We start from the raw sequence: 17,760 nt of genomic DNA on the forward strand, positions 1-17,760 counted from the left end.
CATGGACAGATTTATATGAGGGAATGTGGTCTTTCAGATAGCTTGGCATAAGCTCTGTGATTTAAGCAGGACTTACTTCCGAAATAAATAGTTTTTGCAGCATAAGAAGTGTTTTCCTCCTTCCCCCTCCCCAGTCAATAAATTCCACTTCTTTCTAATCACAGTCACAACAACCTTGTGAGGTAGGTTAGGCTGCCTCAAGGTCACCAGTAATCTTTATGGTGAGTGAGGAACCTTGGGCTCCCATGTCCTAAAAGGTAAAGGGACCCCTGACCATTAGGTCCAGTTGTGCCCGACTCTGGGGTTGTGGCGCTCATCTCGCTTTATTGGCCGAGGGAGCCAGCATACAGCTTCTGGGTCATGGGGCCAGCATGACTAAGACGCTTCTGGCGAACCAGAGCAGCGCACGGAAACGCCGTTTACCTTACCGTTTACCTATTTATCTACTTGCACTTTGACGTGCTTTTGAACTGCTAGGTTGGCAGTCCCATGTCCTAGTCGAACACTTAGCTGTAGCACCATTCTGGCTTCCAAATAAGCAGGACTCCTTGCACAGGACATTTGATGGTCTTTCTATATATATATCCTCTCCCTCCTGCTACTTCCGCCTTCCCCACAACAAACAAAATCATGCCCTTATTGATAAGCCATCCTCCCAGTGCCCTCAGGGTATGTCGGATGTAGATATGACTTGAAGGCTGTATTCTTTGCCTTCCTTTGACGCCTCAGCAGTTTATGTTTGAAAGAAATAAAATAAATACAGCATATGAGTCAACAAAACACCACCATAAGAACCCAGAAGGAGAGCCCTGCTAGAAGAGCTCATTCTGCTGCCTGCACTGTCCAGCCAGAAGCATCTCCCCTCCAAAATGGATGTCGGCCCTCGAAATTTCAAGGCGGCCCTTGCTGCTCTGGCTGCCATCTTCTTGCGGCTTGGCAGTGCTGAATGTAAGATTCCTCTCCCTGCCCGCTTTCTGAATTGCATTTGTTTTGGTAATGGCGTTAATGAAAACCTAGAAGTGATGGGCTGGTTTGCATATGTTTGGGATTGGAGGGGGTGGAGGCAGTGCCAGGCAGCTTGGCTGGGGAGAGGTCAGAAGCAGCTTAGTGGGTGTGGTGGGGGTACTGCCATAGCTTCCTGGCAGGTGGGTCGCTGTTGCTTACTGGGAGGGGAGAGGCGGTGGGTCGGTTGGCACGGTGCAAATACGTTAGCAGGAGCACTGGGTTGCATACCCTCCAACATTTCTCTGATGAAAATAGGGGCGTCCTATTCCATCACCACTGGGTTAAACCACAGAGCCTAGGACTTGCCGATCAGAAGGTTGGCGGTTCGAATCCCCGCAACGGGGTGAGCTCCCGTTGCTCGGTCCCTGCTCCTGCCAACCTAGCAGTTCGAAAGCACGTCAAAGTGCAAGTAGATAAATAGGTACCGCTCCGGCGGGAAGGTAAACGGTGTTTTCGTGTGCTGCTCTTGTTTGCTAGAAGCGGCTTAGTCATGCTGGCCACATGACCCGGAAGCTGTATGCCAGCTCCCTTGGCCAATAAAGCGAGATGAGCGCCACAACCCCAGAGTCGGTCACGACTGGACCTAATGCTCAGGGGTCCCTTTACCTTTATTCCATCATCATAATGATAATAAATGTATTATTTATACCCTGCCCATCTGGCTGGGTTGTCCCAGCCACTCTGAGCAGCTTCCAACATACAGTGGTACCTTGGTACACAAATGGCTTGGCTCCTGAACAAATCGGCTCCCGAACACCGGAAACCTCGAAGTGAATGTTCCAGTTTGCGAACAATTTTTGGAAGACGAACGTCCGACTTGGCTTCCATGGCTTCTGATTGAGTGCAAGAAGCTCCTGCAGCCAATCGGAAGCCACGCCTTGGTTTTCGAACCGTTTCGGGAGTCAAACGAACTCCCAGAATGGATTAAGTTCAAGAACCAAGGTACTACTGTATATAAAAACACAGTAAAACATTAAACATTTAAAAACGACCCTATATGGGGCTGCCTTCAGATGTCTTCCAAAGGTTGCATAGTTACTCATCTACTTGGCTCGGTTTGTGTGTGTGTGTGTTTATAACTCCATACCCTCCAACATTTCTCCGATGAAAATAGGGATGTCCTAAGGAAAAGTGGGACATTCCAGGATCAAATCAGAAACCAGGACAGCTCCTGTAAATCCTGGACCGTAGGAGATCTTGAAAGGTCTGGGATTGGCTCTGCTGGTGTGCTGACCTCCCACCTGCGGGAAGCTAGAACAGCAGCAATTGCTCACCTGGCGAGACACTTCTGGGAAAGGACTATTAAGACTGCAGAAAGAAAAGACCGAGTGAGATGGACACACACACACACACACACACACAGATTTTTCCAAAACCCGAAGAACTGTTGGGTGGAAAAGGGCAAATACCTGCTTTCTGCTGCCCCTGGAAGGCAGAACTTGATCTAAGGTTGCAGGAGAGTAGGTTTAAGCTGAGCAGTAGGAGAAACTCTTTAAGGCTAGGAAAAATTTGGCAATGGGAGCAGTTTGTTAGACGTCTTCAAGGAGAGGCTGCTGTGGATGCTCTAGCTCTGAATTTGCCCACAGGAACCCTTCCAACTCAATTATAAAGGTAAAGGTAAAGGGATCCCTGACCATTAGCTCCAGTCGTGGCCAACTCTGGGGTTGCGGCGCTCATCTCGCTTTACTGGCCGAGGGAGCCGGCGTACAGCTTCCGGGTCATGCCGCCAGCATGACTAAGCCGCTTCTAGCGAACCAGAGCAGCACACGGAAACGCTGTTTACCTTCCCGCCGGAGTGATACCTATTTATCTACTTACACTTTAAGGTGCTTTCGAACTGCTAGGTTGGCAGGAGCAGGGACCGAGCAATGGGAGCTCACCCCCTCATGGGGATTCGAACCACCAACCTTCTGATTGGCAAGTCCTAGGCTCTGTGGTTTAACCCACAGCGCCACCCGTGTCCCTAACTCAATGATACTGATTGTATAATTTGAAGGAATTATTCGTAGGATGGCTAAGGCTCACCCCGGGGACCACACTGGGCAAATGGCCTTCTATATTTTTCCACATTATTTTCAGTTGGCCGGAAGGTGTGGGAGGAACATTCTGCCAAATGTTCTCAAAGCAAGCGGAATGGGAGGGAGTTTTTTCTCCAACGGTTCTTGGGAAGGCAAGGGGGTGGGAATATTCTCTGAAAAATTCTCTCAGTTTGAATGATTTGGCTCTGTAATACTGAACAAAACACTGTTGCTAGGGCATAGTTGTGGATGTTGGAGGTGACAGGCTCAACGAGGAGGGCTGTAATGTGCAGAGGCCAAGCCCATGACAATCTTAAAATCGTTTGGGTGGGAGCCACAGTGTCGGCTGAAATTCTCCACCCGTGGAAGGACATCTCACTTAACATTGTCCAGCGGAGGGGCTGAGATTCTCCAATGGCTCAGGGGGAGCCTGATCAAAAAATAAAAATTTAAGAGAATGTCTTGTTCCGCCCCACCCAAACCCAATGGTATGACTCCAAACAATGCAGCTCCTTCTGTTTTTAATGTTAGGTATGGCACTGCCAGTTCAGGGGTTACCAATGGCGTGTCTTCCAGATGTGGTGGACTGCAGACTCCCTAAATCCTTTGTTGTTGAGCATGTTGTGTGATGTGAGCTGTGTTCCAAAACATCTGAAGTGTCTCTCTTGTGTCTCCTAATCTTCTGGGGCCTAACAAAGCCTTCTCTCCCCACAAGTGATATATGCAGAGAAAGGCTCTTCACTGGAGCTGCCATGTCCTGGCGAACATGGGGAAGTATCTTGGTACCTTCAGCAAAGTGGACCCACCCTTCTCTTTTCCAAGCGGGGGAACGGCCCCGTGACTCGTCTCCCAGAGGCCTGGGATCGCCTCAGGGTGCTTCAAAATTACTCCCTTCAGTTTAGCAATGTGACGGACAGCGATCACGGCAGATACTGGTGCAGCTCGGTCAATTATTACGACCTGGTGGTCACCACAGGTGAGTGGACCAGCGTTAAATGAGACTGAAAACGCACTTAGGGTCCCTGTCATACCTGTTACTGTTTTCCTAATATATGGAGTGTTAAGTTGTGGGTGAACATATCAGACGACACAGCGATTCTTCAAACAGCTCTTGTTTATTCACAGGCCAGAACAGAACTGAACTGAAGGGTTCAGCCAGCTTGCTTATATAGAGCTCCACTAGAACGCAACAGTAACAATTTTCTGTAACTATCCAATCACTGAACGTCACTTTCAATCCCTTCTTTGCATATGTGGACCTGAGTGAAAACTATCTACAGTATTCCCCTGCTGGCCCAGGGTGAGAACTTCAGTACATAACATGGAGCACTTATTACCTTTGTTTCTCTTATGGAAAAATAATAAAATCCATTTAAACTGATGAATCCCCAGCTCCTATCTTATTCTGAACCCTTTCTATACGGCCATAAGACTGTAGCTCAGTTCAATCTGTGGCATCTTCAGGCAGGACTGGGGAAAATCCTTCTCTGAAATCCAGCAGTGCCACTGCTACTCAGCAAGGCCGGTCCAAGACATTTTTCTGCCTGAAGCCAATGAAAAGATGGTGCCTCCCCTCCTCCTTAAATGTACAGAAGCCTACCAGGCTGGAAGTTAAATCTTACTTCAAAACAGGACACAGGGCATTGTCCTCTGCCCAGGGGTGCCAACTTGAATAAAATAAAAATATATGGGGAGCGGTGGAGTAAGGTAATCCTTACTCCACATAATAACCCCACCCCACATAATCAGCCACAATATTCAGTATGTTGTTGTTGTTTAGTCGTTTAGTCGTGTCAACTCTTCATGACCCCATGGACCAGAGCACGCAAGGCACTCTTCCATGGTCTCCCGCAGTTTGGTCAGACTCATGCTGGTAGCTTCGAAAACACTGTCCAACCATCTCGTCCTCTGTCGTCCCCTTCTCCTTGTGCCCTCAATCTTTCCCAGAATCAAGGTCTTTTCCATGGAGTCTTCTCTTCTCATGAGGTGGCCAAAGTATTGGAGCCTCAGCTTCGCGATCTGTCCTTCCAGCGAGCACTCAGGGCTGATTTCCTTCAGAATGGATAGGTTTGATCTTCTTGCAGTTCATGGGACTCTCAAGAGTCTCCTCCAGCACCAGAATTCAAAAGCATCCATTCTTCGACGATCAGCCTTCTTTATGGTCCAGCTCTCACTTCCATACATCACTACTGGGAAGACCATAGCTTTAACTATACGGACCTTTGTCGGCAAGGTGATGTCTCTGCTTTTTAAGATGCTGTTTAGGTTTGTCCTTGCTTTTCTCCCAAGAAGCAGGCGTCTTTTAATTTCGTGACTGCTGTCACCGTCTGCAGTGATCATGGAGCCCAAGAAAGTAAAATCTCTCACTGCCTCCATTTCTTTCCCTTCTATTTGCCAGGAGGTGATGGGACCAGTGGCCATGATCTTAGTTTTCAGTATACACACACCATTTGAATGGCAATGCCTCTTAACTTTGTGGCAGGGTGGGCTGCCCCCTCAAATATTTTATTGGGTGTCTGTGAAGAGACCTCAGCCCCTAGGAGTTGGCTCCTATGCCTCTGCCACACCTGAGGGCAGCAGGATAGCTTGGGAGGGGGGTGGGCAGAGCAGGCAAAGTGACACAACAACGCTCTCTGCTCTGTATCTTTCATTATCTGCCGCCTGAGGCGGCTGCCTCGCTTTGTCTCATCATAGGGCCGGCCCTGGCAGTCAGTGTAGGCGATGCTGAACTAGATAGACCGATGGTTTGACTCAGTATAAGGCACATCCTACTTTCCCTATTCCCAATAACCGCTGCCATTGGTGGAATGATGCATTGGCTAGCTGGACCATAAAGAAGGCTGATTGCCGAAGAATAGATGCTTTTGAATTATGGTGCTGGAGGAGACTCTTGAGAGTCCCATGGACTGCAAGAAGATCAAACCTCTCCATTCTGAACGAATTCAGCCCTGAGTGCTCACTGGAAGGACAGATCATGAAGCTGAGGCTCCAATACTTTGGCCACCTCATGAGAAGAGAAGACTCCCTGGAAAAGACCCTGATGTTGGGAAAGATTGAGGGCACAAGGGACGAGAGATGACGAGATGGTTGGACAGTGTTGTCGAAGCTACCAGCATGAGTCTGACCAAACTGTGGGAGGCAGTGGAAGACAGGAGTGCCTGGCGTGCTTTGGTCCAGGGGGTCAGGAAGAGTCGGACACGACTAAACGACTAAACAACAACCAGGCCAGTCCTACCCTGGTGGACCCTCCCGTCTCTGAACCAGCGAGTCCTGGATCCCTGGCAACGAAGAGAAAGGCGCTAAGCCCGTCCCACCTCCTGCCCGGGTCCCAAATGCTTCTTAAATTGAACATGGCACATCAGAGATGCTTCTTTCCCATCCAGGCACTAAGCAGATGCTGGAGAGCAGACGGTCTGATCTCGTGTGCTACGTCCTTAGCTGCTCTGTCTCGGGCAAGGAATTAGACAATAATGTGGTGAGCTGGTGGGAAGGCAAGAAGGCTCTCCAGCAAGGCGAGAAGGAGAGAGACTACAGCATCTTCAGAGGTCACAGGGCATCTCAGCTCCACATTTGCTTGAGGGAAGGGAAGGAGACCAAAGAGAGAAGAGTGAAGTGCAGCTTTGCTGAGAAGCAGGACATCACCTTCCGTTTGACGGGGAGGGAACAGGATTCGTGCGGCTGCTGCGGTTGGCTGCCCTCTCCTCCAGGTAAGGGGCTTTCTAGGTATTTGGGCTACTTTGCAGGGAATCTGCTCTCTAGGGAGGGGATAGCTAAAGTTCTGAGATATTGATGACTGTATGCATATTTTTGAAAGGGCTGTGGAATCATTAACCGAGGGGAGGGAAACACAGAGCCTCATTTTACGCTAGTTTGAAAAAACACACCTAAGTCTGTGTACAGACAACACAGAAAGTAGCTGCTGCTTTAGGCGATGTCATCGCACAAAGGTGCGTACAGCCGCAAACCGCTGTGTACAAAAGCGCCCTGTGAAGAAATTACTCCTGTGTGTTTCAAAGGCTACATACCTGCTCGTCTGTAGATTGCAATATGTTATTGTTGCAATAACAGCAGGTGGCACTGTGGTCTAAACCACTGAGCCTCTTGGGCTTGCCGATCAGAAGGTTGGCGGTTTGAATCTGCGTGACGGGGTGAGACCCGTTGCTTGGTCCCTGCTCCTGCCAACCTAGCAGTTCGAAAGCAGTGCAAGTAGATAAATAGGTACCACTGCAGCGGGAAGGTAAATGGTGTTTCTGTGTGCTCTGGCTTCCGTCACGGTGTCTCGTTGCACCAGAAGTGGTTTACTCATGCTGGCCACATGACCCAGAAAGCTGTGTGTGGACAAAACCAGCTCCCTAGGGCTGAAAGCGAGATGAGAACCGCAACCCCATGGTCGCCTTTGACTGGACTTAAGCATCCAGACATCCTTTACCTTTTACCTTTACTGGGGCAATAATAGGATGCTTGCACATCTTACATTTAAAGCAGATTTCCACACACCCCAGAGAATGTTGGGAACTGTAGTTTTTTAAGGGTGCTGAGAAATACAGCTTTGTGAGGGGTAAACTACTGTTCGCAGGATTCTTGGGATAGGAATGTGCTTTAAATATAGGTGACTCTCAACTTGGGGAGGGATTGCGTTCCGGGGTTACGATACGATATGATACGATACAATATCTTTGTTGTCGTTGTCCCATACAGAACAATGAAATTTAAAAAATCTACATAAAACGTTCAAAACCCCCTAAAAACTCTGAAACCTCATTTTAAAATACAATATACTATAGAGACTCCTTATGCTGCGTTTAGAACCAGAATTGCATTTGGGTTGAAACTGTTTCTCAGGCGGCTAGTCCTGGTCTTTATAACCCTGTAGCTTCTTCCAGAAGGCAGAAGCTGAAAGAGATAATTTCCGGGGTGCACACTATCCTGCACTATCTCTGCAGCTTTCTTATGGCACCTGACAGCATAGATTTGATCCAAGGTGGGAAGAGTGCACCCAGTTATTCTCTCTGCAGTCTTTACAACCCTGGACAGCATTGTTTTCCCCCTGGCCGTGCAGCTCCCAAACCACACACAGAGACCATAAGCTAATACACTCTCCACATTACAATGGTAAAATGCCATCAACAGGTCCTTTGAAACATTGTTTTTCTGGAGGATTCCGGAGGTTAGCATGTAAAGCAAAAATTGTTTGTATTCAGTGGTGGGTGGGATTGCAAAGGTCTTTTCCCCTGGATGCTCACTCACTTTCTGAACCCTTTTACTTTTTATTTTTTTGCCAAGTGCATGAAGCTGCATGTGCACAAGTTAAATGTGCATAAGTTGCAAATTACCTGCACTTGGTGTGTATGTGGCCATCTTGCATTCGGTTAGATTTATTCCAGACCATCCACACATAATTCTGCTTTGTTAGTTCTGCAGTGTTCTGCTAGTAGCGTTACGTATGGTGCCACTGCCATCTAGAGGTGCACTTTTGAATTACAGCACAACAAAATGGGACAAAACAAAACAAAACCTCTGGAATGTTCGTGATATGAAAAGTTAATGGGATTTTATCAGGAAAGTGCGTGGAACATGCAACCAACTGGAAACAGCCGTGTGTCCGTCCCAAAACCTTTGCAGGTGCAAGCTGTAGTGAGAGCAGGATAATATAGAACTACTTCAAAACTACCATGAGCACAAATCGCCATTAATGCACAATAAAAAAGACATCTAGATGCAATGCTTGAATAGTGTCTCCCACTAAATGCATCAGCTGGTCAACACTGTATTGTTTAATAGTACCAGTATTCTGGAAAGGATCCCCTAGTTCAGTAACAGAGCACCTGCTTTGCATGCAGAAGGTCCCTTGGTTTAGTCACCAGATAGGAATAGGACTGTCCCCTGCCTGAAACCTGTTGCTGCCAGCCAGTGTAGACAGTACTAAGCTAAGTGGACCAATGATCTAACTTGGTGTAAGGTAAGGTTACCAGATTTTTTTTAATGAATCTGGGGACACTTTAATTAGTTAATTAATTAATTAATTACACGTTCGGGGCGTTGATGCTGCAGCGATAGCAGTGGCAGAGGGGCCGCCACCTTGACCTCAACTACCACGTTTCCCCTTCCTCCGAGGCTTCTATCTCCTCTCTCCAGGAGCCTGGGCAGCCCCTGAGTTGTTGGTTCTTTGGTGGTGGTGGTGGAGAAGCGGTGCGCGGTGGGTCAGGCATGGAAGGCGGAGGAGGAGTGCGGTGAGACTCAAGAAGCACGATGCCTCCCTTCCCATCAAAGCAGCCCCAATCCCATTCCTGCTTGCATGCAAGCAGGAGGGGGGCGGGAATCCCTCAGCTGAGAAGGGAGGCTTTACACTGCCTTCCGGAGCAGTCCCATCCCAGCTCCTACTTGCATGCAAGCAGGAGGGGGTGGGGAAGGCAGTGCAATGCCTCCCTTCCCATCAGAGCAGCCCCAATCCCATTCCAACTTGCGTGCAAGCAGGAGGGGGCAGGGATCCCTCAGCTGGGAAGGGAGGCTTCCCGTTGCCTAACTGAGAGATTCCTGCCCCGCTCCTGCTTGCACGCAAGTAGGAGTTGGGAGGCTGCTCTGATAGGCAGCATGAAACCTCCCTTCACAGCTGAGAGATCCCCGCCCTGCTTCTGCTTGCACGAGTTGGGAGGCTGCTCGGATAGGCGGCATGAAGCATCCCTTCACAGCTCAGTTGCTGGGGTCAGGGAAGGTGGAGGCATCTCGGAAGCTGCATCTTTGAGCCCCTGCACCACCATCCTATGGGGACTTCTGAGCAGCTCCCGAAGCCAGCCAGAGCCAACTGCTCCAGGCTGCTGAGACTGCTGCGTTTCCCAGGGACATGAGATGAAATCCGGGGACATTCCGGGGATGGAATTTATCCACAGACTTATTTGCAAATCTGGGGACTGTCCCCGGGAAACAGGGACCTCTGGTAACCCTAGTGTAAGGCAGCTTCCTATGCTGTTCCCTGCTCAATGTCACATACTGGCTGGGCAAAGAGGATTGATGGGAGGAATCAGCTGGGGAACCCCCAAGGGAACCCCCTGGGGGAAAAGGCTCAGAGCCAGAGTGTCAGGGAAAGCAGAGGATTGGGGAATGCATGTTCAGGCAGATCAGCTTCCCTCAAAAAAGGAGCTGGGGGGGGGGGGAGAGACTTACCACCCCTTGTTTCCAGCAGTCTCAGAAGCAGAGGGAGACACAGACACAGAGCAGATTAGACAGGAGCTGCCTAGCTATGAGATAATGACAAGAGAAAAAGAAGGGAGGGTACAGATAGCAGAGACGTTATTCGAGACTGTGCAGGACCCTCCCTCTCCACGAACTAGGAGATCCGAATGTATTAGAGAACAAAGGGTGCAGAGAGGAGGAGGAGGAACTTCCTGTTGGTGAACAGGATGTTGCCGAAGATGGAAGGTGGAAGAATGGAAGAATTGGAGTAGCCAACTGCTCTCTTTGTGGAGGGAAGTGGATTTTTGCTTGCGACCTGATGCCTGAATAAAAAGGACTGTACAATATAAACTGCTTGATAATTCTTATCTGTGAAGTTACCAAAGGGGGAGACAGACTCTCCACGCATGACACAGAGGCTTGGTGGTGGGACAACGGTGAGCGGTCAGAAGGGGAAGACTGGGAGGCGGAGGTGTGGGAAGCTGAAAAGGTAACAGGGTTTAGTGAGCAGGGAGAGTCTGTGGCAGAGAGCAGCCCAGAATCAGAGGCAGAAGCGGAGGCTGGAGAGGAAGGGGGCAAAGAGGCAGAGTGGTGAAGAAGCCAAGGAATCTCTCCCTCCTGCTGTGACAAGCTCGTCTTCCCCCTGGTCTCTCAGGACCAGAAGAGGCATGAAGTGGGAAGAACAACGAGAGAGAAGATGAAGGAGCCTCAGGTTGTTGGGGAAGGACCCAGGAGAGGAGCTGTAGAGAGCGGTGGGGACATTCACTCCCTACTGGGAAGAGTTGCTGTGATCCCAAGGCCTGCACTGTTCTGGTTTCTTTGAATAAAGAGTTAACTTCTAAGGCACTGGGCATTTTATCGCTGACCTGATCCTGACACTCTAGTACAGTGGTACCTCGGGTTAAGAACTTAATTTGTTCTGGAGGTCTGTTCTTAACCTGAAACTAATCTTAACCTGAGGTACCACTTTAGCTAATGGGGCCTCCTGCTGCCACTGTGCGATTTCTGTTCTCATCCTGAGGTAAAGTTCTTAACCCGAGGGACTATTTCTGGGTTAGCGGAGTCTGTAACCTGAAGTGTCTGTAACCTGAAGCGTCTGTAACCCAAGGTATCACTGTACCGACATTTTGGGAATCAAAAGGTTGGAAACCTTCTCTGGTGCACTGTGGGGGAGAAGCTGGAGCCAGGATTTCATGGTCTTGTTCTCTCCTGTAGGAAAAGTAAAGGGTTGCTTAACGCCTCCATGTCCAGAAAGTGAAGGAAATGGGGGCACCTGGATCCCGCTGGCTGTTTGTGTCACGCTGCAGTCTCTAATCATATTTGTGCTGGGAGTGCTGCTATGGAGAAGCTGTCGGTAAGTGGAGAATTGTCCTGACCAGGCTGGTGAGCATCAAGAGGAAGGGAAGAAGGGAAGACCTTGGATCGAGGTCATAGGGAGTTGTTGTTGGTCAGAAAAGATGGTACAGAGCTAGGAAACCAAGCGGGGCTGGTTTCAAAGAGTCCTCGTTTCATTCAATACAAACAAAACTTTTCCCGAGCTGCGTTAAGTCCTGTAGAACCAGTTCTGCTCATTCCCAACATGGTCGGTTTGAGCCAGGAAAAGTCCGCTGCGGAGAGTGCCTACTGGCCAGCACCTGGAACGTCACCACCTCTGCAAAGCGTTGGTGGCATTTGTGTGTTTTGAGTGCACAGGTGAAGAATGGGTGTGTAAACAGGTAAGTGTCCTCGTGTTGGTTTATTAACGGTAATTTTTTCAAAAAAAGGCAGATAGTTGGTCTGAAGGACCCAGCGAGGAGCAAGATGGCGAGCTGACCCAGGGAACTTGCATGAAATGTAAGAAGGAAAAGGATTTTAAAAATTGAAACTGTCATGCCATTGTGCAAATCTCTGTGGCTACCACATTTGGAAAAAGCGTATTTGGGTCTGATTACAGCATCTCAAAAAGGGAATTGCAGAGTTGGGAAAGGTGCAGAAAAAGCTGGACAAAGTCATCCAGGGGCTGGAGCAGAAGGAGGAAAAGGCACAAATGTTGCTCCTATTCAGTGGTAGGCAGGGCTGGAGGCAAAAATGGGCACCTCAAGAAATGTACATTTTACCACAGTAGGCTAGTTGATGTACTCACCCCTGCACCCCATGGTGGCCTCCATTGAAAGAGGGAAGAGGCCTCACCCGACTTCAAGGGAACATCCCAGCCACTTGGGGTTCGAATCAGGACTGGTGAGGGGAGAGTGCTGAGGGCCACACAGAAAGGCCTGCAATCGTCTTCTAGGCCACAGCTTTCCAGTCCCTATTGTACACCAGACACAGGTCACTTCAACCCACACCCTGCATTTAACACACATTTATTTATTTTTGTTAAAAAAAAATAATTAATTTTCAGTTACAAAAAATCCAATATGTGCCATATTATATTAATACCAAACAGCAATACCAATTCAAATACAAATCAATCTCATAGCCAATTATAAATTTTGTGTGGCTTCCCACGTGCTGTACGTCAAGGTCAGATTCCCTTTAAATCTGCCTCCAGACTATTGCTCAGACCAAATACAATCCATTATTGATAAAAACCCTTATACCATAGCTACAATGATTAACTTCAATTCGCATTAACACATATAGTAGTTTGTAAGTTCGCAAGTGAAGTTCTCCTTTCTTCTTCCTGTGTGAGGTTTCAGTTTCCATCAACTGTTCCTTTAATTCTTCATCAAATATTATGTCCATATTAATTATTCCTGATTTCTTTTGTGCCTTACGGCTCTGTTGAGTTACTCTGGAGAGGTCCCCCCCTTTGTTCTCAACTCTTCTGATGCAGCTGTAAATTTCCACTTTCGATTTCAAGTGGGGAGACATTTAAACCGTGTGAGGATCCTGCACGCTGTTAAGGATGTTAGCTCTGTGATCTATCGATCCATTTATTTATTCCCCACCCTTCCTTCACCCTAAGTCCCCAGAGCAGGTTACAGCATTAAAGCACAATATTAAAAAATAAACATTTTGAACAACTTACAGCCATCAAAATTGCTTGCCATTTACAGCTACGAATTCGTTGGGAGGAGTCCCTAAAGTGGTATACAGTGGTACCTCAGGTTAAGAACTTAATTCGTTCTGGAGGTCCGTTCTTAACCTGAAACTGTTCTTAACCTGAAGCAGCACTTTAGCTAATGGGGCCTCCCGCTGCCACCGCGCGATTTCTGTTCTCATCCTGAGGTAAAGTTCTTAACCCGAGGTACTATTTCTGGGTTAGTGGAGTCTGTAACCTGAAGAGTCTGTAACCCGAGGTACCACTGTAAATGTGATTTTAATGAGACCTATGTGACTGTTAGGATTTTTATCTATCTGAGCTGCTCCAGCGAGTGTACTTTTGGACAGTGGTACCTCTGGATGCGAACAGGATCCGTTCCGGAGCCCCATTTGCATCCTGAAGCGAACGCAACCCGCATCTGCGTGTCGCGACTCACCGCTTCCGCGCATGTGCACGACATCATTTTGAGCATGCGCAAGCGGCGAAACCCAGAAGTAACGCGTTCCATTAGTTCCGGGTTGCTGCGGAGTGTAACCTGAAAATGCTCAGCCTGAAGCTACTTCAACCTGAGGTATGACTGTACTACGTTTTGTGTAGATCATGTGAGTGTCTGAGTGAGCGTGAGACAGGAAGTCTGAGTACTGTTGGAAGTTGCCCTGCTGGCCAGTGGGTGACAGCGGACGGCACACTTGCATTTCTGCTTTCCTTTTGAATCAATCTTTCCCATCTCTCCTTGCAGCCAGAAGCATCCAGCCCACCTTGAGGTGCTCAGGAAAGGTATGTGCTCGGAGGTTCCCTGACTTCTGTGCTTGCATTCAGGGATGTTTTGGCATCTGAAGGCAGGGAAGTTTTTAATGTTTGACGTTTTATTGTGCTTTTGTTTTTAATTCTTTATTGAAAAGTAAAAAGTGCAAAAATTACAAGTGCTCAAAGTAAGACACAAACAAGAAGCAGCAGCAAGAAATAGTACCCATTTGGAAAACAAAACAAAACAGGGAAAAAAGATATTGTGTGGACATTACAATATGTTATTGTAGTGATAGTGTTTGTAATATTTTGTTGGGGAGCCTGGCAGAGTGGCTGGGACAACCCGATCAGATGGTTGGCATATATCATACTTTCCCATGTATAGTGGTACCTCTGGATACGAATGGGATCCGTTCTGGAGCCCCGTTCGCATCCTGAAGCGAATGCAACCCATGTCCGTGCGTCTGCGCATGCATGGGTTTCGATTTGCCGCTTCCGCGCATGTGCGTGACGTCATTTTGACCGTCTACGCATGTGCGAGCGGCGAAACCTGGAAGTAACGTGGAGCGCAACCCGAAAATATTCATCCCGAAGCTACTTCAACGCAAGGTATGACTGTATAAGACAAGGGTTTTTTAAATTAAAAAATAATGTTAAGAATTGGGTGTCGTCTTATACCCAGATAGTGTATAGTGGGTGTGTGATTTGTTGCTGCCGCAAACTGGAGTTTGTCAGCGGCTACTGGGCATGTTATTGATGGTTGTGGCAAGGGCTGTTGTTGATTGGCTGTCGCTGCAGCAATTGGGCGGGCGATTGGCGGCTTCTGCCAGCGAGGGGGCAGACGATTGGTGGCTTTTGCGACATGTGCTAGTGGCAGCATATGTCAGTCAGGTGAGCGATTTTTGGCAATCCCCCCTAAAAAAAGCTCCAGAATGTCTGGGCCACCCCCTGGAAAAAAAGCTCAACAACTCTGGGCCATCTCCCCCCATTCTCTTAATTTGGAGTCCCCCAAAATAGGGGGCATCTTATGCATGGGAATATATACACAGAAAAATACGGTAAACATTATTATTATTATTATTATTATTATTATTATTATTATTATTATTATTATTTGGGGTGGAAGTGCAAAGGAAAGTGTGGCTGGTAATGCAGCTGGAGCAAGGAATTCTGGCTTGGCTAGGGGAGAGTTCTAGTGAGTTGGAGCAGGGAGGGTTGTGGGTTGACCCTCGCAGTATGAGGCATGCTTATCTTCAGCCTAATTGCGTCTTGGCACAGACATCAAAAGCCCTCTCGCCTCGGCCGGGACAATTCGCTTCACGTACCTCTGTCTCTTCCGGGTCGGATTGCAGCCATGAGCAGCCTTACGCTCGTGTAAGCGCCGTGGATCTGGGCCCATAACCCTGTTGTTGGGATGCTGCCAGGAGACGGGGGCAATTGGCAGGCCCCCAGCTGGCTCCAGCCACCGGCCGGCAGCCGGGCGAAACTCCGGTTCTCAGAACAGCATCAAAACTGCGACTCAAGCCTCAGAAACCTTGAGAGACTGAGGATGCAATCCAGCAGAGATAAGAAGCCTTTGCACTGTACAACTGAAGTTCCCAGCAGATTGTGCTGGAAGTAAACAGACATGTGACATACAACAACTCCACATATCTGTTCCTCTTAAGGCGGAACGGAACATCAATATCCTAACAGTCCAATGGTAGGATAGGAGACAGAGGAATTTTAGCCTCTGGGTTGTGTAGGGGGCTCTTTCGATGAACATGCTTATTGTTTCACTTATTTCGAAATGTGGTACGCCAGCCCTGGGGTACTGCCAAATCCCACTGTTTGTTGAGTCGAAGATCCTGGCTTCATACCTTTGCGTCTGCAGGTAGGACTGGCAGAGACCCCCTGCCTGAAACCCCGTAGAGGAACTGCCAGTCAGGGTAGACAGTCCTACTCTAGATGGACCAAATTGTCTGACTCGGTATAAGGCGGTTTTCCATGCTCCACTGCTACATGCGGGAGCCCTCCTGCCTCTTCTGCTGAAGAGTGAAAAAAATAAGTAGTATAAAAAGGTAAAGGGACCCCTGACCATTAGGTCCAGTCGTGACCGACTCTGGGGTTATGGCGCTCATCTCACTTTATTGGCCAAGGGAGTCGGCATACACAGGTCATGTGACCAGCATGACTAAGCCGCTTGTGGCGAACCAGAGCAGCGCACGGAGACACCGTTTACCTTCCCGCCAGAGCGGTACCTATTGATCTACTTGCACTTTGATGTGCTTTTGAACTGCTAGGTTGGCAGGAGCAGGGACTGAGCAACGGAAGCTCACCCCGTCGCAGGGATTTGAACCGCCGACCTTCTGATCAGCAAGTCCTAGGCTCTGTGGTTTAACCCACAGCGCCACCCGAGTCCCTAATAAGTTGTATACTTATAGTATACCTATACTATAAGTAGTATTGGGTGCCATAATTTTGTGATCCAATAGGTGGGAGTGTTTGGCAAGTCAGACCGACTATGCACAAATAATGATGAGGCGGTAAAATTGTCCCTGCACTGTGCAACGGGAGCTTACCCCATCGTGGGGATTTGAACCTCCAACCTTCTGATCGGCAAGTCCTAGGCTCTGTGGTTTAACCCACAGCGCCACCCGCGTCCCTAGACTCAAGCACACTTCATACTTTTTAAGCACATAGCTTCTTCCCCCAAAGAATCCTGGGAACTTTAAGGGTACTGAGATTTGTAGCTTGGATGTGGAAACTATACAGTTCCCAGAATTCTTTGGAGGAAGTCATGCAGTTTGAATACGTGGTGTGGATCTGCATGCCTGGGGTAGGATAATAGTTTATTGTTTCTGTGTCTGCCTGTGAGCCACACTACGTGTTTTGTTAGAGGGTTTTTGAGAGCAGAAATGTATTAGTTCCTGTGTCTCTGTGAGTTCTGCAATTCCATCGCACAGCGGATGTGAAATTTGTGATCAGAATTCAGCACAGAGAGAAACATCAGAGAAACATTTTCTTTTTCTTTCCAAAACAGAAGCAGAAAATAGTTGCTTATCCCCCCCCCCCAAATTCTGAGCAGAATACAGTGGTACCTCAGGTTAAGAACTTACCGGTAATTCATTCTGGAAGTCCGTTCTTAACCTGAAACTGTTCTTAACCTGAGGTACCACTTTAGCTAATGGGGCCTCCCGCTGCCGCCGCACGATTTCTATTCTCATCCTGAAGCAAAATTCTTAACCTTAGGTAATATTTCTGGGTTAGCGGAGTCTGTAACCTGAAGCATCTGTAACCTGAAGCGTCTGTAACCCGAGGTACCACTGTAATGCATTTTGCAAATTAAGCAAACACATAATTGATTCTGGCTGTGGCAAACACCCTTTGTTTTGATATAATTACCTTGCGCGGGATTTTGATTGTGAAGCCCAGAGCATACACAGGTGAAAAACAGAATGACTCATCCCTCTGTCATTTCACAGATGTTTCCAAGTTGGACGGCACATCACAAGTCTATGTGAATGTCAGGACCTGATGAGAGATGCCTGCTGTGGCGAGGGAAAGCCTTTGGTTCCCAATGAGTCAGCCAACCCTGGACATCACCCAGTGGAGCTTGTATCACCCTCCGGCACCAACTTTTTCCAGGCATCTGATTTTATCTGTCCTTCCAGGGAAGACTTTCTACCTTGCCAAACCTTCCCTAGATTTCTGCATAATGCTCGTAGGTGGAAGGATCGGGCACAGAAAGCAATTCTCCCTGCAAGCAATCTTATTATCTCTCTCCGTTTTTCATTGAAAGCAGTTTCCTGCCTG

At 48.2% G+C, this 17,760-nt stretch overlaps 1 protein-coding gene across 1 annotated transcript; it reads left to right on the top strand.

Annotated features, from left to right (window-relative positions):
• The first annotated feature begins 491 nt into the window (after window positions 1-491).
• LOC307208952 (lymphocyte antigen 6 complex locus protein G6f-like) lies at window positions 492-17,760 on the top strand. The gene is made up of 6 exons (XM_079964005.1): window positions 492-948; window positions 3,739-3,999; window positions 6,407-6,730; window positions 11,409-11,547; window positions 13,958-13,995; window positions 17,430-17,760. The coding sequence occupies exons 1-6, from the start codon at window positions 870-872 to the stop codon at window positions 17,480-17,482; spliced, it is 894 nt and encodes a 297-aa protein (XP_079820131.1). The 5' UTR covers window positions 492-869; the 3' UTR covers window positions 17,483-17,760.

The sequence above is a fragment of the Podarcis cretensis genome, assembly GCF_951804945.1.
Source record: "Podarcis cretensis genome assembly, chromosome: 2".
Lineage (NCBI taxonomy): Eukaryota > Metazoa > Chordata > Lepidosauria > Squamata > Lacertidae > Podarcis > Podarcis cretensis.

Excerpts from the sequence above, each read along its gene's own strand:
- LOC307208952 (XM_079964005.1), top strand. The coding sequence starts at position 870 with ATGGATGTCGGCCCTCGAAATTTCAAGGCGGCCCTTGCTGCTCTGGCT. Across the intron at positions 4,000-6,406 it reads CGACCTGGTGGTCACCACAG|GCACTAAGCAGATGCTGGAG; the intron begins GTGAGTGGACCA and ends TTTCCCATCCAG. Across the intron at positions 6,731-11,408 it reads TTGGCTGCCCTCTCCTCCAG|GAAAAGTAAAGGGTTGCTTA; the intron begins GTAAGGGGCTTT and ends TCTCTCCTGTAG.